Source organism: Phymastichus coffea, unplaced genomic scaffold (genome assembly GCF_024137745.1).
Source record: "Phymastichus coffea isolate CEN01 unplaced genomic scaffold, Cenicafe_Pcof_1.1 PCOF00174, whole genome shotgun sequence".
Classification (NCBI taxonomy): Eukaryota; Metazoa; Arthropoda; class Insecta; order Hymenoptera; family Eulophidae; genus Phymastichus; species Phymastichus coffea.
The window spans coordinates 235,945-253,200 of NW_026706985.1; the positions used below are offsets into that span (position 1 = coordinate 235,945).

A 17,256-nucleotide genomic window follows, 5' to 3' on the forward strand; every position below is an offset into this window, starting at 1 on the left:
AAAAAAGCAGGAATATCTTACTGTCCATTCTGTTTCCGAGTATTGCACGTTTCGATGCTGCTCCGTAATGAGACTTTTGTCAAAGCTTCAATTTTGGTAAATGATTCGTGAAAATTTCGTACCGATTGAATAGTTATACGTGCGCTACCTAACCATGCATCAAAAGTCTACTATGCATACAAACACTCAAGATAATCTTCCAATATCAGCATGACGGATGCCGCCGGCAATCAAGTTTTCACTGATCTTCCAAAATTGTAAAGCGACATTTTTACAACTGATACGTAACGCTGTTTTGCCGAAGAATTTAGAAAAAGAAGGCAAATTAAAAGGGAGTTAGTTCGAAGAATGAATCACTATTATTTTCTCTCGTGCATTTTTAAACAACTCGAGTGCGGCTTAAAAAAAGCAAGAAATGTTATGTACCGGTTATGTTAATGTATCAACAATCAGTTTGATTATCTATGAGCAACCGTTGATTTATTCATCCAACGCCATTGTCGCTTAATTCACAGCTACCTCAATCGCACAAAAAGCTATCATTGATATCGAGCCGCATCCTCCCGCAATGCATATGCCCAGCGAAAAATCGCATTTCCGCGTGTCCGCTACGAGACAAAAAGATGAGCCGCACGAGAAGCCGACAGAGAGAGAGAGAGAGAGAGAGAGAGAGAGAGAGAGAGAGAGAGAGAGAGAGAGAGGCGGAGTGGGGGAGGACACGGAGTCAGTAGTCGGAGTCAGAAGCGAGAGTGATTAAAGAGTATACAGACCGACGAGCAGCACACTTTAGTCGCGAGCTGTAGCGGTGGCGGCTCGCGCGGTTCGTACTTGTATATTAGCGCGGTTGTCGTTGTTGCGGTCTCGCTTGCTGCCGACGACCAGTGCGCGTATCTCTGCGCGGCGTTTCAACCGTTCGGTGAAAGTGCGCACGCTTTTGAATCTTTCCCGCGCGAACGAAAAGGTGCGTGCTTTTGGAGCTTCGCTATCGTTGCCGTGGTGCTTTGTTCGCTCGATCGCGCAGGGCTGCTCTGCGAGATGGCACTTGGGACGACTCAGGTCAAAGTTGAATCCAAAATCTGTCAATAAAGCGAACGCAAAGGGACGATCTTTTCGTTTGGACTGCTTGAATCGACATCTTTGTCGCTGTAAAAATATCTCTGAAGACGATTTTAGATCGATAATTAACCCGACTATTTCAACACGATAGAAAAAAATGAACGATGAGCCTTTCTCAATAGACAAAAGTATACCGAGACATCCGTTTTTGCCATAAAAAAATAGAGGACTCACGCTTGATTGACCGTCAAATCAATAGCTTGTCAAAAGAAGAATCTATAAAGAAGAGTTGTCCATTGTGTTAAGGGTCATTGCCACTCGAACAAAGAAAAGTGGCCGTACATAGCCGAAGTGTCATCTCGCGAGACAGAGATAAAGCGGAGAGGCCATGTCACCTAGATAATTGAAAGTGACGCTCCTCGAACTAGGCCACACCGAAATATTTCACCACGGCGCCGATAGTAAAAAAAGCTCGCTCCCCGCGCTATGCCGTCATGCTTTTTTCGTCTGTCCGCAGATTATTTTCGTGTCGAATTGCGGCGCGTGTCTGGGAGCGGGAGAACGCAGACAGCGAGGTGAGTAATTAGCGATAGCGATATTTATTCACGCGGGCCCGTCGGACAATGAACGGACCGCAGAGACGCACGAACGTCGCGCGGCCGCGGCGGTCAATCGAATCTCGCGAGTTGCCCCGGGTGCCAAAGAAATTGCGAATCGAAGGCGTATGGCGAATGGCCGCGTAAATAGCCGCGTAAATAATCCAGCGATCGGCGTAACATAATTGTTGCGGCGGCTCATGAATAAATGTAGATTAGGCGGCGAGCGCGCTTGTTCTACACGTGCTATTTATAAATAATTCATACGGAGCGAGTGATACGCATAGGCGACGACGATTATTCCAGTGATTTTATTCGGCGCCCAGTCGTATACATACATTTTAGCGGTCGAAAGTTCGACCACGTCCCTTGGGTGTCAATTGCAACGAATGCCCATCGGCAATTTTCTTTTTTTCTACGTCTGCGCGCCAGATGTGATTTATCGACTATTCCAAAATCCTTTCAAGTTTAATCGGGGTTTCGCATTAATTATATCATTCAATTTTTCATACTTGCCGTGAACGTATCGTAGAGGCTTTTTCGTCAATCTACATTTTTCTTTGTTTTTCTTTCGGCATTTTGTATTTACTGTGAGTAACGCGTGTCGTAAAAAAAGTATAGGTTTTCGCCGTAGAAATGACGCTGGATGTCAATATCCGCCGATTTTTATCGGTCCGACAAGTTTTCCATTTTATCTCTATTCCTTTTATTTCCATTCCGTTAAAGTTAAAATGTAAAATCCGAATGACCACAATAATTTTTCGACAAAAAACGATCACCAAAAATACACGCAAACTTTATTATCATTAAGTCGGATACTCGACATTTATCTCGAGAGACACTATCGTTCCTCGATAAAACATACAAACACAGATTATCCAATCTCTAATTCTCACAAGATAAGAAAAAAGGAGAAGAGGAAGAAAAAGAAGAAGAAGAAAAGACTATCCGATCGGAACGGAGTCGCGCGCGTAGATATCGACGGAATTTATACGGGCATCCACGGGCAACGATCTTGACGGCGCGCGCGTCTTTTCGCGCGGAGATAGGGTGCAAATCGCGGAAGCGAGCCGGCGCCTTACGCCCCTCGATACGTCAACGTTGAGGGGAGGCCGATACGCGCGAGCATCCGACCGCTAATCTGTCAATTCAGCACGTCCGTCCGACTGACGCGCACGGCTTGCAGAAATCTTTCAAAGATAGAGTTCTTTCTCGCCGAACAGTTCGATGATTCCAAGTAACGTTCACGAACCGTGAGTCTTTTTTTGTTTGTATTGCTTTAATAAATTGGCGAAGCTCGAACGCAAAAGTACAAATAAAAATAGAGACGTGTTTTTTCACGCGCGCGAAAAAAAAGGTGTAGGCTTACGCGCGTTCAATCAATTGGACCTTCGCGCACGTACCCACTGTTCTTGGGTGGGTTCACTGGTTAAAACGGAAAATCATCGATTAATCAATTTTACAATCGTCGCTTCGACGTGCTTCAGTTTTGATTGGCGAATAAAACACCCGACGTCACGGTAAACGTACATCGGGCAAACCAAGATTCCTGAAAGCCGCGCGTCGATCAAGCGATCAAATTTTCGAGCGCAACGCGATACCTGAAATGCAATCCACGGAGACAGCGCAATTTGTCGGACGCAAAATAAAATACAGTTTCGCGCGCCTGATCGCAATCAAAATGAAGTGGCGCAGCGGGCAATGACAACGACGCTCGATAGGTCAGTATTGTCGGCGTCGCACGCAATCTCTCGCGTGCGTTTCAGCCGACGAGCACGCGGAAAAGGCGGTTGTCGCATTACCCCCCGCAAACTGATCGCCAAGCGAGCCATCGTGCTCGGCTCGAGCGAGCAGTCGACCAATCAATAAATCACGTCGAACAAATGCCGGCAATCGGCGAAAAATTAATGACAAATCCACAGCTGATCGATCCGTGTGCGATTAAGGTGCCGCGCCGAGGATCTCGCTACATATTCATCGGAGGCTGCGAGCGGGAAAACACCGTGGTTCGTTTTGCGCCAATTTCGCATGTTGCCAATTCTCTCTTTTATTTCCGAGGAAGTTTCGCAGCGATGCTTAATGGTCGCCTGAACGAAAAAAAATAGAACGCAGGGAGAGCTAAAGAAAAAGGCGAAACCGTTGTTCCAGATTATTGACCCGAGCGACGAATACAAGCGAAAATTTACGAGCGAGAGCACACGACACGAGAGCCGATTTATTCGCAACGTCAACCGCGAAATTTTCGGGATTCACGCCGAAGTCACGAGAAGAACACTACTACTGCTCGTTACCGCACGAACAACGATGTAAAAAGTCGCGACGTCTGGCTGAACTTGCAATCGAAAATCTTCAGGCACGCGATTTCCCATTAACAATTAGCGAGCGCACTCGGCATAATCTGTCGTCTTCGTTGCCGAGCGCTAAACGAAAGTGCCTAATCTAACCGAGACAAGACAAAGACGGGGACTTATATGGATTTAAATGATAGCCCTCGACCACATCGATTTTCCAATACGAGGCCACTTATCTCTCTCTCTCTTTCTCTGTCTCTCTTTCTGTCTCTTTCTGTCTCTGGAAAAGAAAAAGCAGAAAGAAAAGACAAAAAGAAACGAGGAAACCAGAACGACTCCATTTCTCCCGCGTATAAGACACAAATCCGATCTGGAGACTGTATACAAGGTAGCGATGATGGGAATGGAGATCCGGCCAGCGCGTACCGCCGAGAAAATTATGGTCGTTCGCTCCTCTTCGCGCGCGCGCTCGGCTGACCTCCTTTTCCTGCTCGCGCGTCGCGCGACCTTCCCCTACCCACGGGCAACTTTTCGACGGCTTTGCCCCCGTCTCGCGTTCGCCTTCTTCTTTCTCGCCGATCGTGCAATTTCGGATTAGCACGACGTCGCGCGCTATTTAACATTCATGCGCGCGTACATAAACGCTCTCCCGGCCCCGGAATTTTCACTCTAAATGCACGCCTGCTTTAGCGAGCGCAAGGGAGTCCCCGGCAGCGCCTCGATTATCTTATCGGCCGCGGGCAGTTATACCCATGGACATACTATCTGCGCTCCTGATTCGCTTATTATGCACAATCGTTATTTACGTACTGATTACATTTCTCTCTATAGACACTCGACGAGAATAGCTCTCGAAGAAGAAGAAACACGCATACGTACGGTTAGAGTGAGTTGAGTAATGCGTTTCACGATTCCATGACTGCGACCGGCGAGTCTCCGCGAGGAAAGGTCAAGCCAATTAAGCCTGCTTTCAAACTAAAACTCGCCTTTCAGGAATTAATAAGCGATTGATTCCCCAGTCTGGATTCCAACGTGTAATAGTACTTTTCACGAAAGCGAGCGTAACGCACTCTCGGTGCGCTTTCCACGTTGTACAATGCAGCGCGATTTTCTCGCGGTGGCTCGGCGATGCTCAATCAATTATTCCAACTTCGCTTTTTATCTATCCGCCGTTGACTCTGCCGCGGTAGAGGCCTCAGTTGTGTATTGCGGTTTGCTAAGCCATTCGCAAATTAAGTGTTTGCTCGCTGCTGACCGGATTAGTCCGCTGGTTTTTCGTCGCCGAGAAGAGGCGCCTGTTTAGATGCAAATACCGTGCTGCGCGTCTTTCTCGTGTAGCCACGAAAGAAAGGAGCCGCAACGCGGAGGAAAGAAGAAAGAAAGCCATTATGTACGATAATCGTTCTATATATATGCATAGGCGCGGAGAACCATTGGAAATTTCAATGAGCGGTTGATTTGTATCAACTCCATGCGGGCATTCCTGTTTTTTCAAGTGCACAATCTCCGCTTTGTCAGTCGGAAAGCTTTTTTTCCTCAAGCATCTTTCTGTGCATCTCCTTCTCTCCCTTTCTCGTTTCACTCCGCGCTACGGCACAACATATGATACATGTCTATCCCGCGCGCGCAATATACATATTTTCATTTGCGCTCGCAAACAAAAGGCAAATCGAATGTAAACACGCGCCGGCAGGCGAAAATCATCGCTCGATAATTCGATTAATCCGATTCAATATCCCTGCCGCCGATGAAAACCAGTACAGAGGAGAGCAACGGCGCAAGCGAAAAAGTGTCGCGCGCCGAGAGCAAACAGCGAAGACTTATACTTTTTCGAGCGGGCGTTCATTAGAATCTAGTCGGGACCCGTTGTCGTTTAATACTACGAGAATCGTTAGAGGGCACGGAGCTCGAATGCCGGTTATTTCGCTAATTTCAACACAATACCCGAGGAATCGTGGTATGCTTTGTAGTATTGTACGAGTGTACCCTCGTCAGCTTCAAATTTGAATGGATATGAGCAGTAGGGATCGGGTTTAAGGGCTAGTATTATGCCGAATAACTGCATTATATCAATTAGTTTACCGTTACGTACGCCATGCACATTGGTATTGTTCTGGAGTATCATTCCGTTGCTAGCTTTTGTTATTTTCGGGTAGTCCATAACATGAGATTTTCACGCCAATTTCTCCTGATCCATTGTGTTTTTGTCGAATGTTCTTTTATAAATGTACGTATCGTCGTAAATGTTTTTCTAAAAAAGTGCGTATCTTTGTGAACGTTTCGTAAAAAAAGTAGAAAATTTTAATTCAGCCGATATAAGTCGGAGATAAATACGCAACACTTGCGATGACCGTAGCTTTCAATTACGTTACGGAAATTCTACGGGGGCATTTTTCATCTTCAACTATGAATAGTTCCACTCGCTTTATAGTGCTGTAAAAATACAAGAACGCAAGGCTTTACATTGAAAAAATTGAGCGAACCGATGTGCCAACCTCTCCAACGTGACCATGTACACTTTAGGTAGAACCGGACTAAAAGGTGAATCCCCATTCGGCGGGGAGGAAAAGAGTGTCTTTGTTTGCCGAAGAAAATCGAGTTAGAGGCGCCCTTCAATCGTCGGGAGGTCTTTTGAGGATCGAAGAGAACGCGCTTTGATCTTGGCGAGTCGACGACTGATCGAGAAATAGACGACGGGGGGGGGGGGGGGGGGGGGAGGCAAGCATACAACTCTATTTATTCGGTCGAAGTTCCACTACTATCCACCGACAGAGCCAACGTTGCTCTTTTCTTTTTTTCTTTTTTTTTCAACTTGTTTTTTCACTTGCACTGCGGCAAATATTTAACGTGTTGCGCCACTGCTCTCGGCAACCGAAGAATTAATAAGGCTTCTTCTCTTTTCGACCTCTCTCGCTTTTTCGCCGCTCTGCATTGATTCTACTTTTTTTCGCGTTTGCTTTTCCTTTGTGCGCGATAGTGTTTCTGCGTTCCCGTGCGCCAACACGCTGTGAGCTTTAGATTTCTAGGAAATAAATTTTAAAGCTGTGCTTTTTCCCTGGAATTTTAATTTTAGCGCTGAAGACTTGTGGGCAGCGGCGTGGAAAAATAAAGATTTTCCGTTTGGTCGTGTTTTAACGAGGAGCATTGATTAAAATCCTACGGTTTTCATAGGTAAACGCTTGACGCGCGGCATTGAAACTCCTTCGTTATTAGTTCGCACAAGATGTCGTCATTAAATATTTGCTAGGAGATCCAAAGAAAAGTCGAATAAAGTCAAACGGACATTAAAAATCAGCTTGATCTTGCGTTTATTTACATGCTGCTTTTTCATTTCAATCGAGGCCAATGGATCAACGTTACTTGCTGAAACTGCAAGTAATATCCGCGCAAAAGAAGGCGACAACCTGCAGAGTACACAATATTTTTCACAAACATTTCCGTAGCTCGTCGCAGTGTTATTAAACGAAATGTGTTTTACGATACGCGATAGTATTCGATCGACTGCCAATCAAAATTTGGTCATATTGACAACTCTATGCCGCCGTTGCAGCTTTCAATTTAATATCAATATTGATTTACGCAAGCGATTTCTGCATGATTTGTGCGAGTATAATAAACGTTATACGTACAACGCGGAAGTGATTGATTGCCAAAATACGGGTAAATCGAGTAGATATTATTAACTCTCGTCGCGCGCTCGACAATTTTCAAGGAAATTAAAATTTCATAAACTCGGCCCCGCCGTCGTGAATTACAACGGCTAAACAATGAGTTTCAATTATGCATTCGAACGAAATAAAAATAATTGAAGAGGCTTTCCCAGCGCCGTCGCGAGAAAAAAAAACATCCAAGTTGCGCGCACTTGATTGGGGAGGTTTACCTTGGCACTCGGCACTGCGGTCAATAAAAAACATTGAATATGAATGCGCGCGCTGCACTACCTGTTTTTGAATCGCGCTGGTGCTAATTTAAATGAAAAACCCATTCCGACTTAATGAATTCTTTTGCAACGCTTGTGGTTTACGAGGGATGCTGTCTTTTTTTTTCTCGTCGGGTCAACTCAAAGCTTCAGTAAGAACTGCATCTGTCGAATGACGAAAAGATGCCAACGCGAAATTATTTTTCGCGGGTGCTTTTTTTCGGAGGGTTTTACTGCTACTTAGCACACGAGGCGCGCGAGAGGACTTTCGAAACTGCGCACCCTAAGTAAATATTAATAACTCTGACATTAACTAACAAAAGTTTCAGCAACTAACAAACTATTAACTAATGTTCCACGCGAGCAACTCGCAAAATATTAATTTGTATGTAAGCTGACTACCGAAAATATTGTGTCGCGTTACCAACTACTTTAGAAGCGTTAAAACTTCGCAATATCGATGTAATGAGCACTTTTATTTTCATCTTTGATGCCCGCGGATTATATAACCGCATGCAAAGTTAATAACAAACTACTATCACCAAACCAATATTGGCACATGCTGCACTAGTTGTATAAAGCACAACTAGGCATGCTCATACAACATAATAAACAACGCTGTCTAAGGTGAAAATCAATTTTATTGATGAAATTTTAATAAGCAAATTAAAGATTCCAAAAGAAAATCTTTCCACAATAAATGCAAGCGAAAACAAGTGTCCTAAGTAAAAGTCCTGCTTCCTAATTGAAAGCAAAAATGAATGAAATAACGGTCTTCTACTTTCTTATAGATGTGTATATCCATAGAGAGTATCAGAAGTAGTGATCTAGTTATATTCTTGGGGCGTGTCCTTTTCTTCGAAAAGAAAAAAAGTTGGTACCGAAAAGGATTGAAGGTATGCACTGAACAAAGCTGTAATCCGCGTTACGCAAGCTGCATTTGCATGCGACGTCCCAGCATAAATAAGCCCCTGCTGTCTCTCTCTCTCTCTCTCACGCGCTCTCGCAAGGTATTAAAGTATTAAACTTGATTTGTATTGTTAGCTGTGGGACGACGATAAAAAAAAATGCGTTGAAAAAGAGAAAAAAGTAAAAAGCACCGACGATGATAGGAAGGCGAAAAAAGGATGTGTCCGACTCTTTAAATGCCCTTCACTCTCTGAATACTTTCAATTATTGTCAACGCTAACGAAGAGTAATTGCTTTTCATTGATGAAGCTCCCAGACTCAACCGACTTGCCAAGTCGTTTGGGAGTTAAAGGAAATACTCGATATATATCTTTTTTGTACTTGATTGAGCTGGATAAAGAACGGAAAAGCGATCCGGGAATGAAATTCGAAATCGAGACATGCGATTCGAACGTTTGTCGCGGAGAAAAACTAAGCTCGGGTCCTGCACCCGTAACGCACAAACATTAAAATTCACGCCCAGCCTCTCCCAATTCTTCCTACGACAAGCAAGCAAGTAAAAACAAAAACAAAATCAATGCTCTTCCCCAACATGCAGCTTTGAGAAACACAAAGCTCTCTCGGCGTTTTCTTTTTTTTTCGTCGCCCGCGCGTCATTGAATGCAAAGCAGATGCGCCGCTGCAGGCTTTTCTCTCAATTAAGGGCCTTAGAGCAGACACGAGCAAATAACGACGCGTAATCACACTCCCTTTTTTTTCTCAAACGCGCTATTCTTTTGTTGCAGGCGTGCCTTTGTTGAACGACTCGACGACCACCACCGATCGACCATGAGATACAAGGTGAGTTGTTTTTATTTTTCACTCGCGCAGGGTCACCCCTTCTAAGAGTGAGCCCCTTTCGAATCGAGGATTAATGGCTTCGTTACTAAGAAACTTTGCGAGACTTGCAAAGATATTAGCAAGCGCAAATGTTTTTCTTTCGCAAGAGACCGGGAGCAGATTTTTTTTGTCGCGCCATTGTTCGAAACACGGGTGTATTTGCGAGTTGCTTGGGTTCGGAGGGGATAATGGCGACGTCGAAGATTTATTATTTTGTCGAGGAAAAAAAATTAGTGTCCACCAAGCGCATTTTGTACTTGTTTGAAAATAATTAAACTTTCATTACGGACTGCTTACTGCGCTCGTTTTACAGCGTGATATTGAAATAAACGTGATGTAGTAGCCGAATTGTGTGCAATAATCAAGTCTCCGATCGTGGAACTAAAATTTCAAAGAATTTCCACTAGCGACCCAGTTGCGCGTGCAGTAAATGACAGTTTACTTTTTATTTTCTTTTTTGGATTTCGATATTAACGCACGAAGTGCTTTCGCGTGTCGCTTTTAAAAAGCTTTGCCTCGCTTCTCTCTCTCTCTCTCTGTATATCAAGGGCTGTGTTTTGCCATTGCTCTGGAATCAGAAAATCCTCGGGGCCTTTGTGAAGCCGAACGCTAGCAGGAAATCAGAGCAGCACCTTTGTCTCGTCTGCGTGTTTCTCTCTGGAATAAAAAAAGGAGAAGAAGAAGCTTACGCGCGTCGAAAAATAACGGATGTCGAAATCAAAAGCTCGCGAGCGCTTGATGGAAAAAGATACTTCGCGATGGAATGAAAGCTCAACCATGCTGCTGGAAATTTGCCGAAAACAATTTTTCGTGCCCGGCATCAGATTAATTACTTTCCAATCTACGCCGAGAACAGCTGGGCGAACGAGAGAATTGAAAAATATGTTGCCTTTGCGAACGAAAGGAAATCTCGTTTAGACGGTAACGAGAAAACGTTGCTGTTATGTCAAATTTTGGCTGAGTTCGCACGACTATCAAATCGAATGTTCAGCGGAGTTTCTTCGCTTTTTTTAATATTATAATGTCATAGTGATCTTTTTGGACACGCTGAATTATTTGACGCAATTGGGGACGGACTGAAATCTTTCTTATCGTTTATTTTTGACATTAATAAGTTTTCAAATAAAAGCTCCTTCACCCGAGCAGCTCGCAACGCGAAACTCATAGACTTTAAAATTCTAAAAGTATAGTCTTTCCACGCTCACGCAACAGAAAAAAAAAACGTGCGGATCCTCTTGAAAAGTTAAACTCTAAACAGAACTCCAAATTGGCTTTAAGACTGTCTATCTTTCTCCGGAGAAAAAACTCGCGGCGGCATTCTTCTTCCTTGCTTTCCTCTTTTCGCACGCAGTTCCTTTTCGCCGTATGTCTCGCGAATTTGCCGGATGGATTTAACGAGATTTTCAGCGCAAAAAAAAAAAAAAAAAAAAAAAAAAGAACAAAGAAAAGGATAGGTATACGCGCGACGTACGTACAGCGGCGGGAGATCCATACGCAATAAACGTGCAACACGCCAGAATGGGCAAAAGTGTATTGAATTCGAACGAGCGTCTCGCATCCGGAATGAGCCAGAGAGCAGTGTCGCGCGAGCACCTCGCGCCGAATATTTTTAGATTCACTTTTGCCGCTCGCTACGAAATTGCGGGTTAAACTTTGCCGCCGCTACCGAGGAGCAGGAAGTTGCTCGGGCGAAAGTGCGAGTGATAACCGTCTGTTTCCCTTTTTCTTTTTTTCACTTTCTCGTCTGTATACGTCGCCGTCGCGTGGCGCTCGGTATGAAATTTTAATAAAGTTTTTTCAAAAATATGGCTAGAATTTTTTAGACTGAAATGTGACGAGATTGCCAGTTTAAAATTGTAATCTTGTCTCTCCAAGTTGACATGGAAAAAATACCGGGTTCATTCAATTATGCGAAATATTGGAGGAAATGTTTGTCTAGATATTTCTAGAAGCTACTCGACAAACGAAAGCTTGGCGTATTATCGAGCTCATGAATCTATCCATAAAAATGAGCAATCGGAGGTAGCGATAGGTCAGCTTTCCAACAACACGCAGAGACGGAGATATAGAAACGAGCTTTGACATTAATCACGATGACGTGCCGATTGACATTAATTGTTAGCCAAGACCGTCTGTACATTTGGCTGCTGAGCTGTCGAGCTTTGAACTTTGACCCATGAACGGCAGCTGCTGACTTTCCACTCTGATGATTAAACGAGAATTATTTCTTGCCTCGCATTTATTTTTGCCCTTATCGGCGTGTATAGTTTTAGCGACAGTTGTCACAGTATAACTTGCTTTTTTGGATACTTTTTGTGACCGCCCTGTTCGGGACTGCTTGGGATTGATTTGTTCGTTCGAAAATACTATTTTTAAAGCTCTTCGTTCATCGAGGTTTCAGTTTGAAATCCACATTGTTGCGATCTGACGGAAAAATTATATAAATAAAGAACTATCAGCCACCCCGAGGAATTGACCAACTAAACTCGAATAGCCCATCGGGGAAAAAACAAACGAGCCAAGCACGGAGTCTAAAGTAAATTAATAATCCGCAAACGTGCGGCCAAACCTCTCCTCGGACGAGCGTTCATCGCTGTTTTTTCCCCTCTTCTTTCGCACGAACGCGCTTGCTCTCGCGCCACCCGCCGCCTCTTGTAGAAGTGACTCCGCGAAACGCGAGCCGAATAAAGACCATAACTCTCGTTGGGGGATGTGTGCCGTGTCACGAATTCCAATGTTCGCGCGCACGAGCTAGGAAAAGAAAGAAAAGAATTTTCTTTTTTTTCTCCCCCCCCCCCCCATCGTCACTGATTGAAGCGTCGAATCAGGTCAATTGCGTGAATTGATAAAAATAGGCCGCCATTGAGTGGTTGGCTTATTGAATTAGACTGAGCGTGAGCTCAATGCGAGTAAACGCATTAGCTATACCTGTGGGTAATGGCAATTGTACGGAATTCCATATATTGATTCATCACTCGTGCAATGCATATACCGCGAACGCACTCATTAATCATTGGCGATAGTTTGCCAAATAACGACATCCTAGCAGATTAGAGATGTTTGCCGAGAGTGCCATAATGCCAATCGATATGTTCGGCCGTGGCGCACGATTGTTCGGCTATCAAGCGACTACTCCTCGACATATTCGTCGAGGTAACGTCGACGGCATTTCCGAAGTAGGGAGGGCAAAAGACATACAGCAAGAGTTGAATCCGTTCCAAATCACATCCTTATGCTATTACAGCCAGACCGCGGCCCTTTGGCCTCTCGGCTTGCACTCGATATAGAGAACCGATCTTTACGATCACGTACGCTGCAGCCACGGATGGCTCATTCTCTCCGTCACTTTTCACCACGGAAACACCAGGGAAATCTCGCTCGATATCATATAAAGCCACTGTCAATTATTCACGAGAGTTTGGAAGGTGCTCCAGGCTCTTTTTACGCTTCCAACTGGAATATATTGGAAGTTACTGACGTGGAGAAGATATATTGCAAGAGTTTACTTTCTGCGAAGCCTCGGGAAACGATTCTGCTATTCAGTTATATGCTTTCGTCTTTGACAATGCGAATGAAACTTGGCGAAAATAGTTATGATTGATTTTGTATGGGCGTTGAGAACTCTGCGCTCATCGCGTGTCCGTCGCGAGAATGAAAAACTGGTGGCTGCCAATATGTCGTTAATCGAAGATGAACGCTCACTCAAATAACTTTTCAGGCTTTCATCGGGAATAATTATTTTTATTTAATGCATTGGTATTTCACGTGTGCATTCAAATGTGTCTTGTGCTTATACGACTTGCCACACATACTACACGTGTGCTTGGACGCTGGATTATCGATCGCGTGTCGATTTTGGATGTGCTGCATCAGATTGCTCTTGCGTTTGCAGGCGAAAACGCAGTATTCGCAGAAGAAGCTTGGCTTTTTGCCGCATTCGAACTTTTTATGCCTGTTCAAATTACACTTGAACGTGAACGTCTTTTTACAAACATCGCATTCAAAGTGTTTGGTATTTTCTAAATTATTATTTACATCGCCGTTAACGAGTCTCGAAACTTCGTGTTTCGTTTTCATGTGCGTCGCCAGGTGAACTTTCTGCTTGCTGGCGTAGCTGCAGTGAGCGCAGAAGAAGCCGGGTTTCTTGCCGCATTCTTGCCTCAAATGCCTATTCAGGCTCACCTTCCATTTGTAAGTTCTCGTGCACTTTGGACATTTATTCTTACCAAGGCTGTCACTCTTCTCGCTCGGCGGAGTTTCGAGGGAGTCGACTTGTTTACGGCATTGCTGCGCTTCGGGTGGCGAATATTTGAACTCCTCTCCGACGTCAATTTCTAAAGCAGAATAACAAACAAGCATCAACCCCGAGAACAAGATGACAACGCCAAGGAGTTTAAAATACCGACAGGTCACCTCGACAATCACTGAGTCACACAACATTTTCAGATCCACATGCATGATGGGAGGCTTACCACGTCAACACATTCAATTAACTACTGCGGTGGCCGTATGCTACTCGGACAACCTCCTGCACCGTCCCCCAAGAAGATTCACAACGTAGATCCATTATCGTCGTACATGAGAACTACAAAACACATACCAATTTCTCTCAGTTTCCCTTGCGAATTCCTGTTGCAAAGTATTTACCACAAACATTATATTCGTAACTACTTAGACCTCGATTTTTACTTTTCGCTCTTACCATACTTCTTTTACTTATTCGATTTTTTGATGAATATAACAAAAGTATCATTAACTTGTTTAATTAAATATGTTGCACTACCTACATATCGTAAATTGTAAAGAAGAAATTTTTGCAGTATAAATGTAATTCAACCTCTTTATTGACACTTCATTTGCATCTTACATAAATTCAAATGTTTATTTGACACGTATCGATGCAAACTCCCATTATACGAGTACTCAAACGAATACATAATCTTATTCTCTGTCGAACTCAAAGTTATATGCCTGCAATCGACTCCATATTTTGTACGATTCTCTATATGTAAGCCCAACTCTTTAATCTGTTTAACATGAAAACTTAACAAAGTTTTGAATTGAACTCGAAACACCAAAGCAGTACAAAAATCAGCTGTAATTAAAGAAAATTATATTCAGAAATTATTCGTAATTTTTTACACATTTCATTAGAATTCTGTAGAAAAGCAAAACTCTCGAAATTAAACAACGGCTATTGTATTTACATTTGATACGTATCCATGAAATAATTATTATTACGAAACAAATATTTAACAATTCAATCGTTAAGTGCACAATTACATTTCATTATTAAATTTTCCAATTTTTACACTGGTACTTAGTAATTTTAATTACATTCGTAATTATAAAATTTATCACATTAAGTACATTCATTACTGAGCTTCAGATTATCGATTTCACGTCGATCCTTTATATTCCCTATGAAATGCGCCGTTTGCTTGGATGGAAAGTCGCAAAATTTACAAAAATAACCGAAATTCTTGCCGCACCCATACTTTTTGTGATTCCACGAATTCTCACGAATGGAATACCCCTTGTGATAGGTCGTACAACCAAAAGAATTTTTACGCTTTCCGGAATATTCACTTATACTGTTCAAAGCTTCTGAAAGATCGTGCATTGCTTCAATGTGCTTGAAAATATTTCACTTACTTTTAGTTACATTAGTTTCTGAAACAAAAAGAACACAAATAAGGTATTAATGTAGTAATTTATTAACGCTTTCCTAAATCTGGAGATATTTCCGAACACCAGTTGCAGCATACATGATAAAAAAATCATAATAGCGGTGAATTTGCTATAGGAACTATATGTTTTGTAGTACACATTTCATACTCTTGTAAGAAAAATTCTTATTTTATTTTCATATGGACTTTTGGCAAGATCATCGAGACATAGTTAAATTTGCATGATATTGGCAATATACTAACAATTCTGTTCCTTCGAAATTCGAAATAAAAAGAAAATCAGTCGTTGTCGATCACTCAACACTCAACGAGTATAAACGTGTTTACAATAGCTCGTCTAATGTCGACAGTTTGAGCTATACGAATTCCAGTAATCACACGGCCTGGCCTGTCTGCGCACCGTGTCCGTGAGTAATATAAGCATAGTTTAAGTTTGTAAAAATAAATGAGTTCCTTGATGCCCACCTTCCTACTGAAAACGGCCTCTCCACATCTAAAATTATTCCAACATATACTACCAAAGAACCTACCTGTGTAAGTTATGCTGTAGCAAAACAGAAAAATCTTTGTCCAAAACGCTACCAAGCGTATGATTGTAGACTGTGTTGAAGATATAATTTTAAGGACTACTTGTGTGCAATTGTATTATACAACCAAAAAATATTCTCTTCACTTCAAGAATTTCCTATAACCGTATATGTATAACGAAAAACTTGTTGAAGACATCACAGTTAACCATGAACATTTCATGATAGAATAAAAACAAGTATCAATCTGATTCTTTGTCTCCAACTTAAAAAGGGTAACATTTTCAAATGCTTCAATTAGCATTCCTTATTACGTATTGGAATACATTCTAGATAATTTGAAAGTCGAAAGAGGATTCCCAGTGAAGCATCACCAGGGAAAACTACAAACATGTACGTTGCTTTCGTCATCAAATTTATGTACGAGTAAACCCAAACGTTATTAAAAAAGTACTGGAAATTTTTAATTTAAACCATGAAGGACTACTTTATTTACACCAGCATAGACATTATGAAATGTTTCCTACGAGAACAAAAATTTCTACGATGGAAACCGATTAATCTCTACAGCCCCTAAAAATGTGAAGAGATATGCTTTCACAAGTGGCTCCAACGAGACGCAGGGCGAATCTCAGTCTCACTCACATAAGGTGGATTTCAAATAATTACAATAAAAAACTAAAGATAGCGCGTTAAAAAATCTATAAGGAAGAAAAAAGAACTTGTTAATACACCCAAACAAAAAATCGAGGATTCTTCAGAAATAGATAATTTAGATAAGAAATCGATTAACATTGAAGATTTTTAAATAGTAACGATACATTATTTAATTATAATCAATTAAAAAGTCTACTCGAAAACACAAAAGGAGTAACAGACCTTACTAATATAATATTAGAATATACCAATAATATGTAAGTAACTCAGATGAAATCGACCTACACTTGTTAATTTAATTGAACAAATATCTAAGTTGTTTATACTAGTAGACCACTTTAACAACCATAGTCCACTATGGTACTCATATATGACAACCGAGATCGTATGATAGAAGAACTAAATTATAACCTTATACCATAAAAATGACGGCTCCCCAACTTGTATTAAAGCGTCCAACGGCAAAGAAAATGCGATTGATCTAGGCATCGTTAACAATGACCTCGCCACAATTACGAAATGAGATACAAGCGATTGCTCATATGGTAGTGATCATTACCCTATTTTCATAACAATAAATCAAACAAATGAACCTTCTTGTCCACCACAAAGATGGATTTTTAGAAAAGTTGATTAGACTAAGCTTAAAAATTTACTAGACGAAAAAAATTACAAACTTCGAAGCAAATTTGAACAGAACCACACCAAATAATAAAATTAATATTAATCAAA

At 42.2% G+C, this 17,256-nt stretch overlaps 1 protein-coding gene across 1 annotated transcript in view; it reads left to right on the forward strand.

Moving 5' to 3' along the window:
* Positions 1-782: 782 nt before the first annotated feature.
* Positions 783-17,256, forward strand: part of LOC131673373 (neprilysin-4-like) — a 102,696-nt gene continuing 86,222 nt past the window's right edge. Inside the window, exons 1-3 of the mRNA XM_058951303.1 lie at positions 783-961; positions 1,574-1,631; positions 9,557-9,611. Of these exons, the coding sequence (XP_058807286.1) occupies positions 9,600-9,611 (12 nt within the window). The 5' untranslated portion in view covers positions 783-961; positions 1,574-1,631; positions 9,557-9,599. The remainder of the gene's footprint in view (positions 962-1,573; positions 1,632-9,556; positions 9,612-17,256) is intronic.